At 42.4% G+C, this 22983-nt stretch overlaps 1 protein-coding gene across 1 annotated transcript in view; it reads left to right on the forward strand.

The window, feature by feature from the left end:
* The window catches only part of LOC138367955 (putative neural-cadherin 2), a 203178-nt gene that overhangs the window by 2111 nt on the left and 178084 nt on the right, over positions 1-22983 (forward strand). Inside the window, exon 2 of the mRNA XM_069330238.1 lies at positions 3503-3706. Within this exon, the coding sequence (XP_069186339.1) occupies positions 3658-3706 (49 nt within the window). The 5' untranslated portion in view covers positions 3503-3657. The remainder of the gene's footprint in view (positions 1-3502; positions 3707-22983) is intronic.

Consider the following 22983-nt stretch of genomic DNA (forward strand, 5'->3'; position numbering starts at 1 on the left):
CAGCCCGTAACAGCTCTCTAACTCCCAGGTACCTATTTACTGCTTGGTAACAAGGGCATCAGGGGTGAATGAAACTGCCCATTTATCTCTGCCGGCGCCGGGAATCGAACCCGGGCCACAGGATTACGAGCCCGCGCGCTGTCCACTCAGCTACCAGACCCTCCTGTGTGTGTGTGTGTGTGTGTGTGTGTGTGTGTGTGTGTGTGTGTGTGTGTGTGTGTGTGTGTGTGTGTGTGTGTGTGTGTGTGTGTGTGTATGTGTGTGTGTGTGTATGTGTATGTGTATGTGTATGTGTATGTGTGTGTGTGTGTGTGTGTGTGTGTGTGTGTGTGTGTGTGTGTGTGTGTGTGTGTGTGTGTGTGTGTGTGTGTGTGAAAATAATTTACGTAATTTACTACTGGGCAACTACTGACCATCCCCCAACATGCAGCCCCAGAAAGCTGGAAAACTGTCAGGTACCTATATACTGCTTGGTGAACAGAGTAGTGAGGTGAAAATAAACGCTGTTTCTACTCCGGCTGGGATTCGAACCCGCTGTCTTTTGCAGATTGATAAAATAAATTCTGTTATCAATCTGTTAGTGGACGGGGTTATATTCAATGTGTGTGTGTGTATATGTATATATATATATATATATATATATATATATATATATATATATATATATATATATGCGAACAAGCCTGAATGGTCCCCAGGACAATATGCAACTGAAAACTCACACCCCAGAAGTGACTCGAACCCATACTCCCAGGAGCCACGCAACTGGTATGTACAAGACGCCTTAATCCACTTGACCATCACGACCGGACATAATGAGGTGATAGCCGAGGCTATTTGAACCACCCCACCGCCGGCACTCGGATAGTAATCTTGGGCATAGCATTTTACCAAATCACCTCATTCTTTTCTTAAGTACTTTCGTATATTAATACATCTTCAGAAGGAATATGAATGAAGGAATATATATTATATACAAACACACATTTATACAGTGATTTATAGTTTCCTAAAGCCATCCAGACGGAAAGTGAAAGGTGAAAATTGAATGTGTGCTAATTATGCTGGTTATCAGTGTCTCGGGAACAACTTAAGTGATTAACACTGTGCTGGTCCAGGTAAACATATGACTATAACACAGAGAGAGAGACAGACCTCCGGACGGCAAGTTTTCCAAAGTGTTCCCGTAATGGACAGAGGGGCCAAGGCGAGGCTTATATAGTGTTCCCGTAATGGACAGAGGGGCCAAGGCGAGGCTTATATAGTGTTCCCGTAATGGACAGAGGGGCCAAGGCGAGGCTTATATAGTGTTCCCGTAATGGACAGAGGGGCCAAGGCGAGGCTTATATAGTGTTCCCGTAATGGACAGAGGGGCCAAGGCGAGGCTTATATAGTGTTCCCGTAATGGACAGAGGGGCCAAGGCGAGGCTTATATAGTGTTCCCGTAATGGACAGAGGGGCCAAGGCGAGTTTTATATAGTGTTCCCGTAATGGACAGAGGGGCCAAGGCGAGGCTTATATAGGGACCAGTGCATGATAGATGACGGGGGATAGATAGATCCATCCCTGAAGCTATTGACCCTGGCACAAGAATATTCCCAGCCGCGGGAGAGGGGGAGAGGTTGAGCCGCGCGCTTCCCCGGGTCAAGCGTCCGATACATACCAGGCGGAGGGTTTTTTTGGGTATTGAATTATTGGTGCAGAGCAACCCTATCAGTGCTTACATAATGGTGCTTTTATGTCCCGCTTACCAGCAGTTGAGTGTGGCTCTTCTTTTTTTTTTGTCTCGCTTACCTTGCAAAAATAAAACTGTCCCTATTTCCCGCTTGTTACAACTTGTAATCAAGTTGTTACATCTTGTTATAACGTTTTAATGACGTATTAGAACGTTGTTACAACCTAATTGCTGTGTTGGATGTTACAACTAATTGTTAGGTGTTAAAACCCGTTCGAACGTTGTAGCAACGTGGTAGTTTCGTCGTGTGATTGGCGGGAAGGCTTTTGGCATCTGTTGCATTCTAATTGAGTGTTGCTAAGGTTCACGTTCTGTGTTGTGGATGGCGGTGGCTTCCACCACGTCTTCTCTCAACGCATTCCAGTTATATACCAGGCGCATTGGGAGAGAAATGGGTAGAAGTTTTGGTGCGTCACACCAGTTTAGCAATTATAGGGTCCAGAGGCTGGAAACTAATTTTCCAATTGAGTAAATATATATACGCACATTGATGACTGCGCCTACCCCCCCACACACTTCGTAGGGAGGGGGCCCTTGCGGCTGAGTGGACAGCGCTTGGAGGTTGTAGTCCTAATGGCCCGGGTTCGATTCCCGGCGTAGACGGATATAAATGGGCCGAGTTTCATTCGCCCTGATGCATCTGTTCGCCTAGTAGTATACAGGTACTTGAGAATTAGACAGCTGCTACGAGCTGCTTCCTGGGGATGTGTGTGTGTGTTAGAGAGAAATATATGTAGTACATATCGTAGAGGAAAAATAGATTGGTTAGACAGGTGGGGTCCAAGAGCTAGTAGCTAACATTCTGCAGACACATATAGTTAACATACACACACACGAAATTCAACCTTCATTACTCCTGCTTGTGGGTCTTATATTGCTTGTTTATTAGTCTGTGGAAGTGACGTGCATACGGACACTACTGTGCTCTCTCTCTCTCTCTCTCTCTCTCTCTCTCTCTCTTTCTCTCTCTCTCTCTCTCTCTCTCTCTCTCTCTCTCTCTCTCTCTCTCTCTCTCTCTCTCTCTCTCTCTCTCTCTCTCTCTCCCTCTCTCTCTCTCTCTCTCTCTCTCTCTTTCTCTCTCTCTCTCTCTCTCTCTTTCTCTCTCTCTCTCTCTCTCTCTCTCTCTCTCTCTCTCTCTCTCTCTCTCTCTCTCTCACATGTAAATAGAAAATGTTTGTCAATTTTTTATTACCTTTAATTACTAAATTGAAATAGATATCAATTAATCTTGCAATATTGTATTCAAAAATATTGTTTAATTATTATACTTTAACCTTAGTGTTTGTACTCGTCTTTTATATAATATCCCTGACGACCAAATAGGCGTCAGCCGGGTAGGAATTTCCCCGAGATTTTCAGAAATATTTCAAGTGTTCCTCCAAGCAAAAATGGCTGGAAGTTAATGACGAAGCAGCCCCGTCCTCTCGAACGTTCCCAACGTCACTAAACTGATGTACTAAATTGCCCGAACTTAACCTAACCGAGGTCCCACGAATAGAAAACGGGGACATCATGACCGTTTTGCGAGCCGCTGTGATTTGTAATTTAGTACATCAGTTTGTGGCCGTATAGGATTTAGACGTCAAAATACAATTTTTGTTTGCAGACAGTACTCGATAAAAAAATAATAGTTTACCTTCTACCTCGTTTTCTGTTTGAAAATCTTCACCAATATTTCGTGGAATGTTATTGAGGTAATTTACACCAATTAATGCCATGTCAATATTTGACTTTCTGAATGAATAAAACTTATTTATGAACCTAAAGCACTGACAATTAGGTAAATTAGATGATGTTTGAAGGCCAGTCTTAAAGACGGGCTCGTGTTCTACCGACTATATGTTAATAGCACCGAGAGGAAGAACTCAACACGGATTTAACCTGGGATATACCTAGGTGGTTCCGAGAGTTACCGTGTCAAGATGGACCCGGGCAAGATCTTCCAGATCATCACCAACAGCACGCTCCTGGGTGAGTACCTTCCCTCCTCCCCCCCCTCTGGTGTCCCTCAGATTGTATAGTTGTGGTATCCTTACCTTGTTGTGGTGTCCCTCAGACTGTATTGTGGTGTCCCTGCCTTGTTGTGGTGTCCCTCAGACTATATTGTGGTGTCCCTGCCTTGTTGTGGTGTCCCTCAGACTGTATTGTGGTGTCCCTGCCTTGTTGTGGTGTCCCTGCCTTGTTGTGGTGTTCCTCAGACTGTATTGTTGTGTCCCTGAGACTGTCTTGTTGTGTCCCTGCCTTGTTGTGGTGTCCCTGAGACATAACAACCAATAGTTGTTATGTCTCACTACACAACCAATAGTTGTGTACACTGAGAGAACTATCCACATCACATCTTACCGATAATCCCCGTTGTCCACATTATATTTAATGAACTCCCACAAAGTTCTCTTCTGGAGTGTAACTTCACCCCACAGACGCTAACTGCTATCCAGGAGGCTAGTTCCGGTAATTGTTTTGTGTCCCCCTCTCGCCAAAATGAACCTACGTTCCCGGAAAGTTATGCGAACCTGGGGAGCCGGTCGGCCGAGCGGACAGCACGCGGGACATGTGATCCTGTGGTCCTGGGTTTGATCCCAGGCGCCGGCGAGAAACAATGGGCAGAGTTTCTTTCACCCTGTGCCCCTGTTACCTAGCAGTAAAATAGGTACCTGGGTGTTAGTCAGCTGTCACGGGCTGCTTCCTGGGGGTGGAGGCCTGGTCGAGGACCGGGCCGCGGGGACACTAAAAGCCCCGAAATCATCTCAAGATAACCTCAAGATAACCTAAGAAATATAACATTGATTAGGAGCACAGTACTGTCCTCTCTTAATCCTGGCATGAAGACCTATGGTGAAGGCACGGGGAATGGAGGAGACTTTGGTATGTTTATGCAAGGTTTTTGGGTCTTTTGAAGAAGCTTCAAACGTGTCTGAAGTTTTAATTTGGGTCGTACGTACAGCCATAGGTGCAGATTTTAGATAGTTAAATATAGATATAGCCTTAAATATGCAGGCGATGAGTCACAATAACGTGGCTAAAGTAAGTTGACCAGACCACACACTAGAAGGTGAAGGGACGATGACGTTTCGGTCCGTCCTGGACCATTCTCAAGTCGATTGTGTCGATTGTGATCAAAATCAGCCTCAAATAATTATAGACATAAATGGTCATTTAGACATAAGATTAAACAAAGAGCTGTAGCTGCAGATATTGATATATGTGAAAACAGAAAGACATAGGTGCAGATACAGACGTAGAAACAGACAAGCAGACAGACCTACATACCATTAAGAGTTAGATAGAGTGAAGAAGTGAGACAAAGAGGAAGGAGCCTGAATACCAGGTCAGGCGCTAGAGTGAGAGAGTGAGCGGTCACGCAGCAAAGTGGGAGCCAATTAAGGGCAAGGATATCAAAGATAGCAGGGGAGGAAAATCCCAAGCTGGAGAGGATAGGACGAAGAAAAGAGTGAGATGCACTGTAATGATCTAAGAGTTTTCAGAGAGAGGTGGTTAAGGTAATGGGTTGTTGGCTCGAGTGTGTCAAGAACGGTGGGTGAAATTACAGTGTGGTGGCTGTAATATAGTGTGGTGGCTGTAATATAGTGTGGTGGCTGTAATATAGTGTGGTGGCTGCAACATATATAGTGTGGTGGCTGTAACATACTGTGGTGGCTGTAACATATATAGTGTGGTGGCTGCAACATATATAGTGTGGTGGCTGTAACATACTGTGGTGGCTGTAACATATATAGTGTGGTGGCTGTAACATACTGTGGTGGCTGTAACATATATAGTGTGGTGGCTGTAATATATATAGTGTGGTGGCTGTAACATATATAGTGTGGTAGCTGTAATATAGTGTGGTGGCTGTAACATAGTGTGGAGGCTGTAACATATATAGTGTGGTAGCTGTAATATAGTGTGGTGGCTGTAACATACTGTGGTGGCTGTAACATATATTGTGTGGTTACTGTAACGTATATAGTGTGGCTGCTGTAACATATATAGTGTACAAATCCACAAGGTTTGTAATATAAAAGCCCGGTTTGTGTCTCGGAGAGGCTACGGGATCCAGTAAGTTCAGTAGAACTTCGGTTTCAACCCTTTTACCCTGTCGTAGCTCAGTCGATTAAGGCAGTGTCTGGGATGCTCCCGGACGCAGGTTCGAATCCTCGTCACGGCCCTTGTGGATTTGTTCATCTGATGCATCACGTTAGAGTGATCTCTGTGTGTGATATGTAGTGTGGTTGCTGTAACATATATAGTGTGGTTGCTGTAACATATATAGTGTGGTTGCTGTAACATATATAGTGGTTGTTGTAACAAATATAGTGGTTGCTGTAACAAATATAGTGGTTGCTGTAACATAGTGTGGTTGCTGTAACATAGTGTGGTTGCTGTAACATAGTGTGGTTGCTGTAACATAGTGTGGTTGCTGTAACATAGTGTGGTTGCTGTAACATAGTGTGGTTGCTGTAACATAGTGCTGTAACCACACAACATATGTTGGCGCAACTACACCGTGGTTGGTACAGCAAGCAAGACAAATAAGAAAGGAGAAGATTGACTGGAGAGAATATTGTAAAGTAAGTGAAAGTCAGAGAAGAGGTGAGTAAGGACAAAGAGAGTGAGAGGACGCAGGGAGAGGAGGAGAAGGTAACTGTAGGAATGGAGGATGAGGGAGAGGAAACACAAGAGTCAACAACCCAGTTGAAGTAATAGAGGAGCTAACGAGCCAGTTGTAGAGGTAACCTCCTTAAGATGCTGATGGTGAGTGTGGTAACACCAGGAACTGATTGATGTAAGAGGATAAGGATGTACAGTGTAGGGCATGTGTGACTTGTGGTACAGTGTGGGTACAGTGTAGGGCATGTGTGACTATTGTGGTACAGTGTGGGTACAGTGTAGGGCATGTGTGACCATTGTGCTACAGTGTAGGGCATGTGTGACCATTGTGCTACAGTGTAGGGCATGTGTGACCATTGTGCTACAGTGTAGGGCATGTGTGACCATTGTGCTACAGTGTAGGGCATGAGTGACCATTGTGGTACAGTGTAGGGTATGTGTGACCATTGTGGTACAGTGTAGGGCATGTGTGACCATTGTGCTACAGTGTAGAGCATGTGTGACCATTGTGCTACAGTGTAGAGCATGTGTGACCATTGTGCCACAGTGTAGGGCATGAGTGACCATTGTGGTACAGTGTAGGGCATGAGTGACCATTGTGGTACAGTGTAGGGCATGAGTGACCATTGTGCCACAGTGTAGGGCATGTGTGACCATTGTGCCACAGTGTAGGGCATGAGTGACCATTGTGGTACAGTGTAGGGCATGAGTGACCATTGTGCCACAGTGTAGGGCATGAGTGACCATTGTGGTACAGTGTAGGGCATGAGTGACCATTGTGGTACAGTGTAGGGCATGTGTGACCATTGTGCTACAGTGTAGGGCATGAGTGACCATTGTAGTACAGTGTAGGGCATGTGTGACCATTGTGCCACAGTGTAGGGCATGAGTGACCATTGTGCTACAGTGTAGGGCATGAGTGACCATTGTGGTACAGTGTAGAGCATGTGTGACCATTGTGCTACAGTGTAGAGCATGAGTGACCATTGTGGTACAGTGTAGGGCATGAGTGACCATTGTGGTACAGTGTAGGGCATGTGTGACCATTGTGCCACAGTGTAGGGCATGAGTGACCATTGTGGTACAGTGTAGGGCATGAGTGACCATTGTGGTACAGTGTAGGGCATGTGTGACCATTGTGGTACAGTGTAGAGCATGTGTGACCATTGTGCTACAGTGTAGGGCATGTGTGACCATTGTGCTACAGTGTAGAGCATGTGTGACCATTGTGCTACAGTGTAGGGCATGTGTGACCATTGTGCTACAGTGTAGAGCATGTGTGACCATTGTGCTACAGTGTAGGGCATGTGTGACCATTGTGCTACAGTGTAGTCCCGCTCCAAAAACAATCTTCTAGTGTTCAGAGTTGGAAGTAATTCGTCGTGTTTTTCAGATGTAGAGTGTAATTTTTCAGCCTTTACTCCAGAGGATACAATTTCGATATTTTGTTGGTATCTTTGTTGTTGTTGAAGATTCCTCTTTTCAAACCTGCTTTTTTTCCTAGTATTTTTTATTATGGTTAGTAAAAGTACGAGCTTCCGATAGGGTAACTTCCGGGTATCTCTCTGCGACGTAGTTGATGATATGTCTTATTTTTTTCCTCTCAACCAGGTGTAAATACAATTATTTTCGTTTTAACTGTTTGAAGATAAGGTATGAAGATAAGGCACATTTGAAGATAAGGTATGCATCATACTGAGCGTTTTGTGTGTGCTCAGTGTACGGCGTTCGTGAATGATGACGCGGCTCCGTAGTGGACGGATGTGTCTACATGAGACATGAGGATCAGGAGGAGTAGTATAGTGAATACCTATCCTGTGGTTCAGAGCTCTCCACTGGGGACACCTAGTGACTGTTTGGTTACTCTTGCCCTTTGAGGCCAGGTGGGTTAGGAAGCTTAAGATCCAGTTCGATAGTATTCTTAGTTATTCTGTGAGTACACATTTCGTATACATTCTGAGGTCACATTGACAGTAGACTTTTACGATTTCTGTTTTTAGTACGTTGGTATTTAGTACGTCGGTCGACTTAGACTGGTCGGAAGAGCTACGACCTCACTTCTTGCAGAGTTGGCGTTCAATCCCCGATGGTCCAAGTGGTTGGGTACCGCTCCTTCACTCTGTGCGTACATATCAGCTCTATCTTCATGTTCGATCCAAGTGCTGCCAACCGTCGACGCTCTCGACCCTTTATGTTTCCAACCATAAGTCATAGTTTTGGTGTTTCTTGGTATAGAAGCTGAGCCCTGGAGGTGCGCAGCGTGTGACCGCCGGAACAGTGGCTGTAGTCTTGTCAAAACACGAACTATCGTCATGACCGAATAAAAGAAAAAGTTTAGTATGAAAAAGGTTGGCCCGATTGTTCAGTCTTATCGATATAGGAGAAGCTTTTCGGCGTGAAAATACGAGTCAGTTATGTTCTGGTGAGACACCTCGAGCCTAGGGAGGGAAACAGGAGATTGTACGAATGTTGGTGGTAGGATGGTGCTGGGGGAGGAGGGGGGGGGGGGAGTTGGAGGCGGGGATTTGTGTGTCGTGAAGAAAAACACAAGCTTTATCAGGTTAGTTTAAAGAACAGAAGGCAATAGCTTGTATAGCCCGTGCTGCAGCGGACATGTAACCTTTGGGGTGTATTACGTACGGCGTGATAAAGCTGGTCAGGCTCTAAAAAGTTGTCTGGTGTTGGGACTCGTCCTTGGCAGGTGCTTCTTTTCACAGTTGGGTCAGAGCCCTCGCCACCACGTCCAGACTCAGGACGTGTTGTGGGAATAACCTTCACCTGTAGTGTAAACGTTTAGTTACTAGGAATGAAAATCTTATGAGTTAGCTTGTCTGAGTGACAGTCTCTCGCTGAAACGATGGATAACGTTAATGAAAATGGAATAATAATTTGGAGAAATGGGGAAAAGCGTAAATTTACTTAATTTGGAATTAAAGTTATGGCTAAAGAATGAATTATATCTTGTGGCGTGAATTAATTTGATAACTTTATATTTCAGTGAAGTGTCTGTTGTGCAGTGTGTCTGTCAATATCAATATTGACTACCTATTTCTATGCAGACTTTACTTTATTGTTAATTTATCACGAGTGAAAGTCTTGCATTGATAAGGAAGTGACGATTATTGTGTTGCCTCCTTGAAGAGATACTTTACACATTGACTAGGGATTCATTCAGTGATTCTTATTCATAAGTGATTTGTAAATAAAATATTACAGTCGTGACTAGACTGCCCAGGAGTAAAGTCGTAAAAATGCATAGCTAATAATAAATGGTGAAACTTATAGTATTATAACATATTACTCCTAAAATGTAAAAATAATAATAATAATACCTAGCTAGGCTAGATACAACACGAGATTTTGGTAATGTACGTAGCACGTCGTGGAGTATTGGAAGAGACGGACTTATAGCGCATCGTTGATGATGACACTCACCCTTGAGACGAGTGTGTCTCCAATATACTGTAGTTGTAATTATTAAAAAATAACGGTCTCAATGATCGGTGATATTGGGATGATGTCGTCCAATCCATCTTCAATAATCAATCGCCCAAGTATTACTGTTATTTCTAAATAATAGTGTGTGTGTGTGTGTGTGTCTGTGTATTCACGTAGTTGTGCTTCCGGGGGTTGAGCTCTGGCTCTTTGGTCCCGCCTCTTAACTGTCAATCAACTGGTGTACAGATTCCTGAGCCTACTGGGCTCTATCATATCTACATTTGAAACTGTGTATGGAGTCAGCCTCCATCACATCACTGCCTAATGCATTCCATCTGTTAACTACTCTGACACTGAAAAAATTCTTTCTGTGGCTCATTTGGGTGCTCAGTTTCCACCTGTCTCCCCTTGTTCGCGTACCAACCGTGAATTCCTTCGCTCCAGATGCTCCACTAGCTTTTCTCGCACAATTTTCTCAAATAACTTACATGGTATGCAAGTTAGGGATACTGGCCTGTAGTTCAGTGCCTCCTGTCTATCCCCCTTCTTGTATATCGGGACTACGTTTGCCGTCTTCCAAATCTTTGGCAGTTCACCTGTTACAAATATTTCACTTTGTGTGTGTGTGTGTGTGAGAAAGAGAGAGAGAGAGAGAGAGAGAGAGAGAGAGAGAGAGAGAGAGAGAGAGAGAGAGAGAGAGAGAGAGAGAGAGAGAGAGAGAGAGAGAGAGAGAGAGAGAGAGAGAGAGAGAGAGAGAGAGAGAGAGACAGAGAGACAGACAGACAGACAGACAGACACAGACAGACACAGACAGACACAGACAGACACAGACAGACAGAGAATGTTACTCGTATTTCCCTGTGATTATAAGCAGCTTAGGAAACAGACGCGTACACAGATAATATCTTGAAGTGTTAATAGCTTCAATAATTTAAAGCTTAAGGCAAAATAAATACATACTTGTTTTGTACTCAATATGAAACAATCATGAATAAGCTAACGGCTTATATAAGTCTTTCATTATAGACCAGCTCATCCTCCATCCGGCCCAGTCTATCGGGTATTTAGCAAGTTAATGGCTGTATCTGAGAGCCATTATCGCGACAACCCTCCCTCTGCTGTGCTTACTCTCCTTTACTCTCCCCATGTCTGTCTCCTCTGTCTGTCTGTCTGTGTCTGTCTCCTCTCTCTCTCTCTCTCTCTCTCTCTCTCTCTCTTTCTCTCTCTCTCTCTCTCTCTCTCTCTCTCTCTCTCTCTCTCTCTCTCTCTCTCTCTCTCATTGCAAGGGGATAGGGTTTACACCTTCCTACTGACACTATTATAGGCTGTCTAATATACTAACGCTTGTGCTTGTACACATCTTCTTCACCGAACAAAGTTGAGTTTATTGTTCAGCTGTCAACCATAACATTTTAAACCATTTATCTTTACTAGACATCTTTGAGTTGCCAAGGCTGCTTGATAGAGTCCTTGCTACAAATGAAAATGAGTCTGTCTGTTTGTTCTAGGTTGGGAGGCCAGACGCTTTGAATTGGCTTCACGAAAATTTGCACCCTGATTCCCGGTGGGTATGTGCCCAACATGGTCGGGTAGGGATTGTAACAAGTGAAGCGAGTGTTTTTTTGTTTGGTTTTATTATTATTTTTTACCACAGACGTGGCCTACTTAACATGATGCCAATGGGAACTTCACGACGATTCTTGGAATGTCACATTTACTGGACTCTGGATTATCATTTAGTTTCTTTGTTCTTCGTAGTATAATATAAATAATTATATATTGATGTTCACAAATTATAAAAAAAATTCTATCATACTTTGGCTGTAAGTCTGTATTAGGTGGTGATGGCAACATTAACCTCGGATCTACTACCACCATAATCCTCCCTGTCTCATGAACTTGCTAAAAGGAATGTTGGAGGATGGTTACTATGGTGGATATGAGGCTATCTGTCCAACAGGAAGTCACCTGTACTGTTCCAAGGGCATAGGAATGTATCGAGAGATTTTGAACTGGGCACTCCACAGGGAGTCAGTCCACTCTTCAGTCCTACTCTGTTCAATGTGTTAATTAATGCACTCCTAAATCAGTAACTAGAAGGCCCAGCAAACACACCATTAGCTATGCAGATGATATACCGATAGATTCCAATGGGTATATAAACACCCAAAATGTTCAGAACTTTGTATTGAACACATGTCAGGAACTAGGCTTAGTCATCTCAGTAGAGAAAACAAAGATCCTGAACCGACGCCCACCCACCCAGACGGGGTGGGGCCGTTCGCAAGATGCAGTTGCATGATGGCTCTCTGCTCGACTATGTAACCAGATACAAATACTTTGGTCTTGAGGTTCCACTGTACCGCAATGTTGTAGCCAGACTTGATCGCCAATTTAGAGAGAGGCTCCGTGCTCTCAAGGCTGTGGCAGGTTACTATCCAAGCTATGGCGCAAATATGAGATTTGGCAAAATGATGTATCTCACATATAATAGATCTCTGATCGATTATGCTGCACCCATGCTTGCTCTAGTGTCTGAGAGAATGCTTGGAGGGCTGGAAAAGATGCAAAACATAGCCATGAGGATTATCCTCGGATGCCCCCGTACAACTAAATTACTAAACATGAGGAAGGAACTGAATATTCCTTATATAAGTGATCGTATCACTAAAATTAATGCTTTAATTGGTATCAGGATGCTTAGCCTAACCCACCCTAACCCCTGCACTGATGTCCTCCAAGCCTTGTTTCTCGAAGGTCAGCATCCCTCCAAATGGGTTACCAAAACTGCCACTGTGCTCAGAATGTATAATATTCATCGCCTCTACTAAGAGAGAGATAACAACGACACTTTCCTGCTCCATGGGAGATCACACCTTTCCAAATTACTGTCCCCCCTTTCCCACCCAAGAAGCTGATGCAAGAACAAGCTTTGCTTCGACAAGAAGCAACGTACAATGCCGAGGCCAAATTGATGCTTTAGTCAGAGAGCGCTGCCTTTCCCAAATTATTTACACTGATGCCTCCTTGCACCAGTCCCATGGTGCAGCTGGAAGTGCAGTGGTTGTGAAAGCGACAGATGGTCCCTTCTCCCACGAGTGTGGAGCGCGTAACTGGGCTTCCACTCTTCAAACAGAATTGGTTGCCATAATCCTTACACTCGAGCGCATACATGAATCCAAATTTGACACGTTAATTGTAAGTGACACCTTGTCATCCTTGACTGCCCTCAGCTCCCCAAGGCAAAATTGTGACGTGCTTGCGTACGAAGCTAGATACAGACATAATGAAATAATCAATGATGGAGTCAGAGTTTGTCTCCTGTGGATTCCTTCCCATATTAGTCTCCGAATGCATGATAGAACTGATGAATTGGCCAAGACTTTTGCTCATAAACAGGGTATTGATTACCATCTTGGACTGCCTTTGAGCAACTTGAGGGACAGTAATATTCCGGGAACATCAACAAAATCTCGTGCACTTGAGGCAAAGTGAAATTCACACTAGTTACTCCATCTATCACCATTCTGTTATGGAGGAAGTACCGCACGTCTATGGGTCATCCAATAAGGTTAGCAGACTTCTAGATGTTACCACTGCTAGGCTTAGGCTCGGCTACAAATACCTTTGGGAGTTTGTAACATCTGCTGGTGTAGACTTGACTGAATGTAAACTATGACAGCAGAACTACTCGCATACTTTACTTTGCGTCATTATATAATCATAGCGAAGTATTCAAAATTTGCTTACTGTAGGTAATGCATGCACATGACTGTAAAGCTGCCGCCCAGTTGGGTGGGTGTGGAGCAAGACTAGTAACTGTGTGACTCACCATAGTTGTAAAGTGCCTTAAATGGTGACTGTTGTGAGCCTCTTGTTGAATCACTTGCGTTATAACAAGATTATTGATATGTATATGTATTTGTGTAAATGATTGTATATATATATATATATATATATATATATATATATATATATATATATATATATATATATATATATATATATATATATATATATATATATATATATATATATATATGTATATGTATATGTGTATGTAACATTAACAATTTTGAAACTTGCTTCAAAAGATTGTCACTTGCACAGCACTTGAGTGTCACAGCTAAACGAACTCTGGGGATCAGTTCCTAAACCCATTATGTGCCTCTGTAACCCTTTCCACCACCACCCACGGGATGGGTATGGGATGCATAATAAAGAAAGAAATTGAAAAAATTGAAATTGTCTGGATATCTACCGTCGCAAGTGCCAGCCCCCATACACACACACACACACACACACACACACACACACACACACACACACACACACACACACACACACACACACACACACACTACCCCGTCGTGTACCATACGTGTTCATGCGGCCATACTCAACCCATCAGTGACCATTCTGGCAGTCTTTGTCGAAGGCTGTTGCCCCCAGAGTGTGAGACAGAAACAGGCAGGCAAAGACAGAGAGAGAGAAAGAGAGGGAGGGGGAGACAGATCCCCTTCTTAGTATATAATAAAAGGTTTCATGTATCTTTGTTCAAGCTATTTGGTGCAATACGAGTTTCTGGTGTATTTTAATTGTTGATGTTGAGCAGGTTGATGTGAGTGGTGGTGGCACTATAGGTGTGTGTGGAGACAGCGCCGCCGCCGCCGGCTTGTTATTCACGCTAAAGCTGTTGTGATTGGAGATAGGATGTTTTTCTGCCCATCCTATATTTCTTTGATCTGCATTTATATATTTTTTGTTTCTTGTTTTCTTTCGTTTCTTTTTTTGTTGATGAATAAGTTACATGTCAGTTTAATAAAAATAAGAAGAATGAAGGTTAATGGATGTTCCTTATTTGGATTGTTTGTATATTTTGCATTTCTTTCTGGTCGCTAAACAGTTGTTTTACGGGTGGAGTGCAGTTGACTGAGCCACATAGTGAATGTTTTGTGACTTTGTGATGCTGCTGCTTCATTGTCGTTTGAGAGGTGAAATTCAATCTAGTTTTGTATTGTTAAATGTTCACTCTGAAAGTTAGCCATCATAGTGTTAATTGATTGTTTTTATATTATTTTGTTTGATTGCTCCAGTTAGGGTCGTTATTTGTTCCTACTATTAAATTCTTTCTCGGAAGGCTGAATGGTCGACAAGAGAAAACTGGGGCCAGATTCACGAAGCAATTACGCAAGTACTTACGAACGTGTACATCTTTCCTCAATCTTTGACGGCTTTGATTACCTTTATTAAACAGCTTACAAGCATGAAAACTTCCCAATCATCTGTTGTTATTATTATAAACAGCCTCCTGGTGCTACGGAGCTCATTAACTGTTTAATAATTGTAAACAAAACCGCCAAAGATTGAGAAAAGATGGACAGGTTCGTAAGTACTTGCATAACTACTTCGTGAATCTGGCCCCCTGGTGTTATGTTGTTCATATGTGTGTGTGTGTCTAGTGTGTGGGGGCTACTGTCCCGGCGCCTCGGAGTACAACGCACTCACTGAGTTAGTTGAATTAGTATATAATGGATCTCGTACCAGTGTAGCGGTCGGGGGCGGGGCTCACAGGGCTCACGAATACAATCTCAATATGGCGAGTTATCACCTGTATAATATATTTTCAGGCTACATTGTCACGACATTTATGGCCTGATTAAGAGTATAAATGATGAATGTTCGTGTATTACGTATGGTTACGGAAGGGGCTAGACGCCGTCAGGTGACGTCAGGTAACGTCAGGTGACGTCTCGTCTTATTTGTGTGGAGTCCATCCTACATTGGTGTTGGGAAGCATGACTGTTGATCCATTGGTCAATGAGGCTTGCAAGAAAGAAAATGCGGACTGTGACTGGACTATTTAATGTAATTATTAAAAACATGCAAATTAAAGAGATTACTTCAGATTGAGAAGAATTTAGAACCGCCCAAAGACCTGAAAGCTGCAGTGTTATCAACTGTGTAATGATAGGTGTTTGTATGGCTAGCACAGTGAGCGAACCACACAATGTGATGTAGTCAATGACCGAATTCCTCCTTGACTTTAGGCACATCTGGCAAATTAATGAGGCTAAACCACTACGAGAATATTTGGCCTGTATACTCCGGGACAAACGGTTAAAGCATTCACCTGAACACTACATTATTCAATGTGAAACTATAAAAATTGTAGACCTCCTGTACACTCAATTGTGTAACTATTTCATTGAATCTGGTATATTGGAAGACATCCTCGCAATATTCAAAATTTGCTTGTCCATTTCAAAAGGAGGGATGGGGAAAGAGGAGTTTTTTAAGCGACATCACAAAGGAATCCATCTGTGTTCTGTGTGGCAGAGAACAATAAAAAGTTGCATTTACAAATTCGTAAATTAAATTTGTATAATATCTGATGTACAGATATTATACAATATCTGTACATCAGATATCTGTACATCAGTGAATATAAGCAGCATCCTCACCTTAAGGTTACCTTGAGGTGCTTCCGGGGCTTAGCGTCCCCGCGGCCCGGTCGTCGACCAGGCCTCCTGGTTGCTGGACTGGTCAACCAGGCTGTTGGACGCGGCTGCTCGCAGCCTGATGTATGAATCACAGCCTGGTTGATCAGGTATCCTTTGGAGGGGCTTATCCAGTTCTCTCTTGAACACTGCGAGGGGTCGGCCAGTTACCTCACTGCAATAAGCTACAATAAGACCTAATTGAATTACTCCGATTGAAAAAAAATTATGGCTAAAGAAGATGTTAATAATAATAAATGCAGAAGGTGTGAAAGTAACGTCTTGGAAGACTGTCATTGGCTATTGCCAGATGTTAAATTGGAATGGAAGATTTGCAGGTTAACAACAAATCCCTTTTGTGGTTGTTTACTTGTTGGATTACACCCAACAAGTGTTGCAGGCGATGAGTCACAATAACGTGGCTAAAGTAAGTTGACCAGACCACACGCTAGAAGGTGAAGGGACGACGACGTTTCTGTCCTGGACCATTCTCAAGTCGATAGTGAAGAGGAAGTAGATGCAGGCAATAAATAGGCTAGAGAGAGGTGAGCAAAGTGAGCAAAGTGTTCCCAGTTGGATGTTTTGTTTACTATAGTGAACCAGCTGTTTGGACCAGCTGGCGTAAGTGTACTTGCCATTACACCTATCGTTGTTCTATAAATTTCATTCTGTGTAAAAATACAGTAAAAAGATATTTTTATATGAGCGTTAATCGTAATTAAAACTTGTTGAACCTAATTCTGCTCTTGTCAGATTATAATTAATGACGTAAAACAATATAAATATCCAAGGTCGTTTGCAATATTGGTGGAAATTATAAGAAATAAAATTATCATTTAATTTCACTTCTATCAATAGAAAATTATCATAGAAATTATCATTTCTCATTTATCAAAGAGAAGAATAAATATCTGTCAATATCTATTTGTTTTCTACTGCTCGTGGCCACAATTGATTGTTGCCGCAGGTATTTACGTGCAACACAATTACTGCCAGTGAAGTAAAGTGCATGAAAAGAGAGAGTGCAAAGTGCTGACAACAACTACGGTAACTTTTCGCCCCGAGGGCTTGTGGAATGTAACTGATATATCGAATTAGTGCTTATAGGAGATGGGAGGCGGGGGGGGGGGGGGTTGAGGTTAGGAAGGTGAAAGTGAGGGGAAGGATGAGGTGAAGGAGACGAAGTTCAATGGTGAGGTCAGGCAGATGAAGAAAAGAGAGGTGAAGGAGAAGATGAGGGATGAGGTCCGGGAGGTGAAGATGAGGGTTGAGGTCAATAAGGGGGAAAATTAGGCTAGGTGAGGTTAAGATGAATAAAGTGAGGGTTAAGGTATGTAAAAGAGAGTTAAGCCGAGGTCAGACATGCGAACGATTATGTGTTAAAACAATAACATTTTGTTTACATATTAGGTTAACAAGACGGTTAACAACGTTGAATGTTCCGGTGCTTGATGTCTACAGTCTCTACATAGTTTGAACACTGGCTTAAAATGTTGTTGTAGTTTTTGCTGATGAGTTTAGCGTGCCTCAAGTTGGCAAGGTGTTGCTCCCGGGCCCCGCTTTGGGGACACACACACACAAGTCTTTGATTTTGTTACTGACATGACAGGAATACTTGCCTTCGTAAACCCTCGCTTCAAGGTCTCAGGATGGTTCACCTCGGTATACTTCAGCATAGTTACTACAGGGTATGTGGTAAACCATTATCCGTGATGGCCATGTTGCTGTTGGGTTCTGTATGTGGCATTTATCTTGATGCATGTTATGTTGTGTGTTCCGCGTCTTGTCTGCACTTGTTGAACCTTTTGCAATTTTAAGCAACTGTTTTAAGTTCCTTACCTGAACTAATATAAATTTTAGGAATTTTCACTGCAAATTACTGGATACATTTTTGTTGTCAACTCATTCAGTTTAAAATGCTAGTAAGCCAGCAGGTACACAACGTAAAAATAACGTTGTAGCAACGCTTTCACAACCTTAAAAATACAGATTGAAAAATACGATGGCTGTTGGAAGTATGACTCTTGGCCGGTATGTTTTAGCGTATTTCAGGGAGTAATTGCACGTATTTGGATTTTTAAAGTAAGTATTTTTATACCGGTAATTTGCAGATAAGTGAAAACGGCGATTTGTCATATTTGACCCAAATTGACCTGTAGTTTGAAAAATACGATGCCTATTGGAAATATTACTCGTGATCGCTATGTATTAACGTAATTCAGGGTGATTGCACATATTTTGAGTTTAAAATTACGCATTTTTATACCAGAAACATGCATAGAATTGAGTTAGTTTAGTTCATTTATTATGCACCCCATACTCATCTTGTGGGCGGTAGTGCAAAGGGCTACAGAGGTACATAATGGGCTCAGGGACTCAACCCCATAATTCATTTAGCTAAGCAAGTTACAATGAGCTAGTTACAAAATTCAATGCACATTGTCACATCAACAATGGGCTCGAGACCGACCACAAGTACAGTTTCTAATTTGAGCAACTGACATGTGGAGAGCTAGTGTCTCAATTGATATGTTTATCCTACACACACCCTCCCCCCCCCCCTCATCCATTGGGCAGCGGTGGATAGGTTACAATCACTCTGTTACTACCGACATTCAGCAAACTGGGAATATTTGGCCAAGACTTCTGGCAGCAGATCATTTTGATTGAAATATTTACAGATCTCTTGAGTTCATATAATTGAAAACGGCGATTTGTTAATATTTTGTCCAAATTGACCTGCAGTTTGGAAAATGTGATGCCTGTGGGGGAATACGACTCTTGACCGTTATTTTGTAACGTAATTCAGGACGATGGTACGTATTTGGAGTTTTAAATTACGTCTTTTTATACCGAAAAAATGGCCAGTGACGGGTGGAGAAGCATATAATTAGCGACCACTAAGATTAAACTATGTGGCACGAAAGACAGTATACCCATAACCCTCTTCACATACACGTAAGGTGAAGTGGGCAACTTTATTATCCACTGCCAGGATTTATGTAGCCATTACGCAAGCACCTACGAAACCTGTGCATCTTTCCTTAATCTTGGTGGGTTTGTTTACATTTATTAACAATTCTTTCCTGTTCCCATATGTTCATCTCTATTAATATGTCCATCATTTAATTGTACACATATTTCGAAACTAACTAGTGAATAATGCTAGTGAAACTAACTAGTGAATAATGCTAGTGAAACTAACTAGTGAATAATGCTAGTGAAACTAACTAGTGAATAATGCTAGTGAAACTAACTAGTGAATAATGCTAGTGAAACTAACTAGTGAATAATGCTAGTGAAACTAACTAGTGAATAATGCTAGTGAAACTAACTAGTGAATAATGCTAGTGTAACTAACTAGTGAATAATGCTAGTGAAACTAACTAGTGAATAATGCTAACTAGTGAAACTAACTAGTGAATAATGCTAGTGAAACTAACTAGTGAATAACTAATAATGCAGAGCTATGTGACACAAATATTTAAACACTGCTCTGATATCTTAATCTCCTTTCATATCTAACTCTTAATTTTTAATCAACAGGTAAGTTAGAGCAGCAGTCGGTTCGTTTCTTAAGACCCTCCAGCTCGGGTTGGTAAGTACTTCCAAAGTTATCTGTAACTGATGGGTGTTGAATTTCAGGCTCATCTTAAGTAGTTACAAGTGTAGGGGAAGGTAAGGGAATTGGATGTATGACATTATTAAGCTGTGTGGGAAGGTCAAACTTCTCAACAGACTGGGATAAATGAGATCTTGAAAATCTCATTTGTCGTCTCATTTTAAATCTCTTTTATCATCTCATTTAAGATCTCAATATTAATAAATTTTACAAAATTTTCCAATGTTAATAAATTTTTCACTGAAGTCGGATGTGAAATAAATTTAGATGAAAACTAAAAATTTAGTCAAGACGATTTAGACTTTTAAAACGAACAAATGATTGTAAGTGACAATAAGAATTACCTGATGTTAGTTACATAATGTTGAAACCTAATTCTTTGAGAAATCCCAAGGCACTCCTTCCCCAGGGGCCATGCGTCTAAGACGCTATGGGAACAAAGGTGTATTAACCTTCTAATCGTCTGTATTTGACTGAACCTGCTATTTATCTGTGGTTGGCCGCCCCACCTGCACCGAAGTGCATGTAGGTGTCAGCCAGGGCGGATACACACGTGTAGTCCCACACTACACGGGCAGTTGTCTGCCTCTCTTCCTGGGGGGTATATTGTGATGCCATCTAGACAAAGTGTGGGGTCATCTAGGTTTTGGTTCACTAGGATGCGAGGTTCTCTCTCCGCTGGGCACTGAGCTGAGGCAAGGCTCCTCTTGATGATGTCATTGACCTCGTTGTGTCTTACATCCCAGCTCCTGCATGGAGCGTCCTTAGTGCAACCTATGCACTCCATGTGGGCCTGCTTCCACCCTGTTGCAAATACACTTGTATTCATTGTGAATTTGGACACTAAGGCGGAGGGCCACTGCTACACGAAGGGATTCTGGATCTAGGCGCGTGCCTGTTGCCGACATGGGTACTGCCAGAAGGAAGTCTCCTGCATGGGGGGCACGCACTGCTCTGAGGTGGGCTTTCTCCTTAGAATATATATATCTTTCTGCATTTTCCTCTAGTCGTAAGTTGTTTTACTGTGTGTGTGTGTGTGTGTGTGTGTGTGTGTGTGTGTGTGTGTGTGTGTGTGTGTGTGTGTGTGTGTGTGTGTGTGTGTGTGTGTGTGTGTGAGTGTGTGAGTGTGTGTGTGTGTGTGTGTGTGTGTGTGTGTACTCACCTAATTGTACTCACCTAATTGTGCTTGCGGGGGTTGAGCTCTGGCTCTTTGGTCCCGCCTCTCAACCGTCAATCAACTGGTGTACAGATTCCTGAGCCAATTGGGCTCTATCATATCTACATTTGAAACTGTGAATGGAGTCAGCCTCCACCACATCACTTCCTAATGCATTCCATTTGCTAACTACTCTGACACTGAAAAAGTTCTTTCTAACGTCTCTGTGGCTCATTTGGGTACTCAGCTTCCACCTGTGTCCCCTTGTTCGCGTCCCACCAGTGTTGAAAAGTTCATCCTTGTTTACCCGGTCGATTCCCCTGAGGATTTTGTAGGTTGTGATCATGTCCCCCCTTACTCTTCTGTCTTCCAGTGTCGTGAGGTGCATTTCCCGCAGCCTTTCCTCATAACTCATGCCTCTTAGTTCTGGGACTAGTCTAGTAGCATACCTTTGGACTTTTTCCAGCTTCGTCTTGTGCTTGACAAGACGAAGTGTGTGTGTGTGTGTGTGTGTGCGTGTGGGTGTGTGTGTGCGTGTGGGTGTAAATGTCCTAACTATCCCATTTAAAATATGTATATCAAATATAAACATTTCCATTCTCTTATAATTAAACTGTCAGAAGCTAATGAAAGAGCTATATTTGAATTTAATTACACTTGTAAACGAAGAATTATGTTATCAAACTTTTTCGCATGACATTGTAATTGTTAAGATATCTTGTGACACGTGAGAAGAGAGACCGGGGAAAAATACTGATGTAGATAACATTAATTTCCTAGCTATCGCGTTCCAAAATGGTGTGTTCCAAGATGGCGCATTCCAAGCCATGAAATTCCAATGTGGTTTGGCCCAAGTTAAGACGGCCTCAGCAGTTAAGATGGCCTCAGCAGTTAAGATGGCCTCAGCAGTTAAGATGGCCTCAGCAGTTAAGATGGCCTCAGCAGTTAAGACGTCCTCAGCAGTTAAGACGGCCTCAGCAGTTAAGACGGCATCAGCAGTTAAGACGGCCCTCAGCAGTTAAGACGGCCTCAGCAGTTAAGATGGCCTCAGCAGTTAAGATGGCCTCAGCAGTTAAGACGTCCTCAGCAGTTAAGACGGCCTCAGCAGTTAAGGCGGCCTCAGCAGTTAAGGCGGCCTCAGCAGTATATATATATATATATATATATATATATATATATATATATATATATATATATATATATATATATATATATATATATATATATATAATATGCAGCTTTATTGAAACGCTTGCTAACTTAGAAAGACCAAAAAAAGAACGTGTGTGTTTGTTTTGCTCATATCTGTCCACATTGAATAAATAAAACCCTATACGGTCTCTCCAATGTTTAAAATGTTGACTTGAATGTCTGACAACGGTATAATGTTTATACAAAACTAATGTTTTGTATAAACATTATACAAAACTTTATAATTTTGTAATGATGTGTTGGCCTTCAGAGGCCTCTGCTACTGGTGGCGATATAGATCACGTATAGCTACTGCTATACATAATCTGGAGTTGAGATATATTAATTACTTAACTGTAATTTCAGACGATAAAGTTCGGCATTTGGTGAAGAATCCCCGCAGCGCAATTTCAAGGTCAAGTCAATTTTATTTAGATACTAAAATACATCCCACAAGGATAAGAGTATAGCTTTGGCTATTTCTACCCTCCTGCAACCCAATTTGCATAGCCAATTAATTAATCCCAAGACCATCCTCGCCCTGAATTCCTCACCACAAACTGAGGAGGGGGTCCCTGTAGCCCGGATGCACCTCGCAGTATTCATAGGTACATACCGACTCTTAGGGACGTCATTTGCCTGCATTCCACAAGGTGCGGGAGCTTCGTTGAACAGAACTTTTTTTTACCACGTGGGGTCAAATTTGTAATAAGTGTTTCTTGTTGTCTTC

The sequence above is a fragment of the Procambarus clarkii genome, chromosome 24 (genome assembly GCF_040958095.1).
Source record: "Procambarus clarkii isolate CNS0578487 chromosome 24, FALCON_Pclarkii_2.0, whole genome shotgun sequence".
Lineage (NCBI taxonomy): Eukaryota > Metazoa > Arthropoda > Malacostraca > Decapoda > Cambaridae > Procambarus > Procambarus clarkii.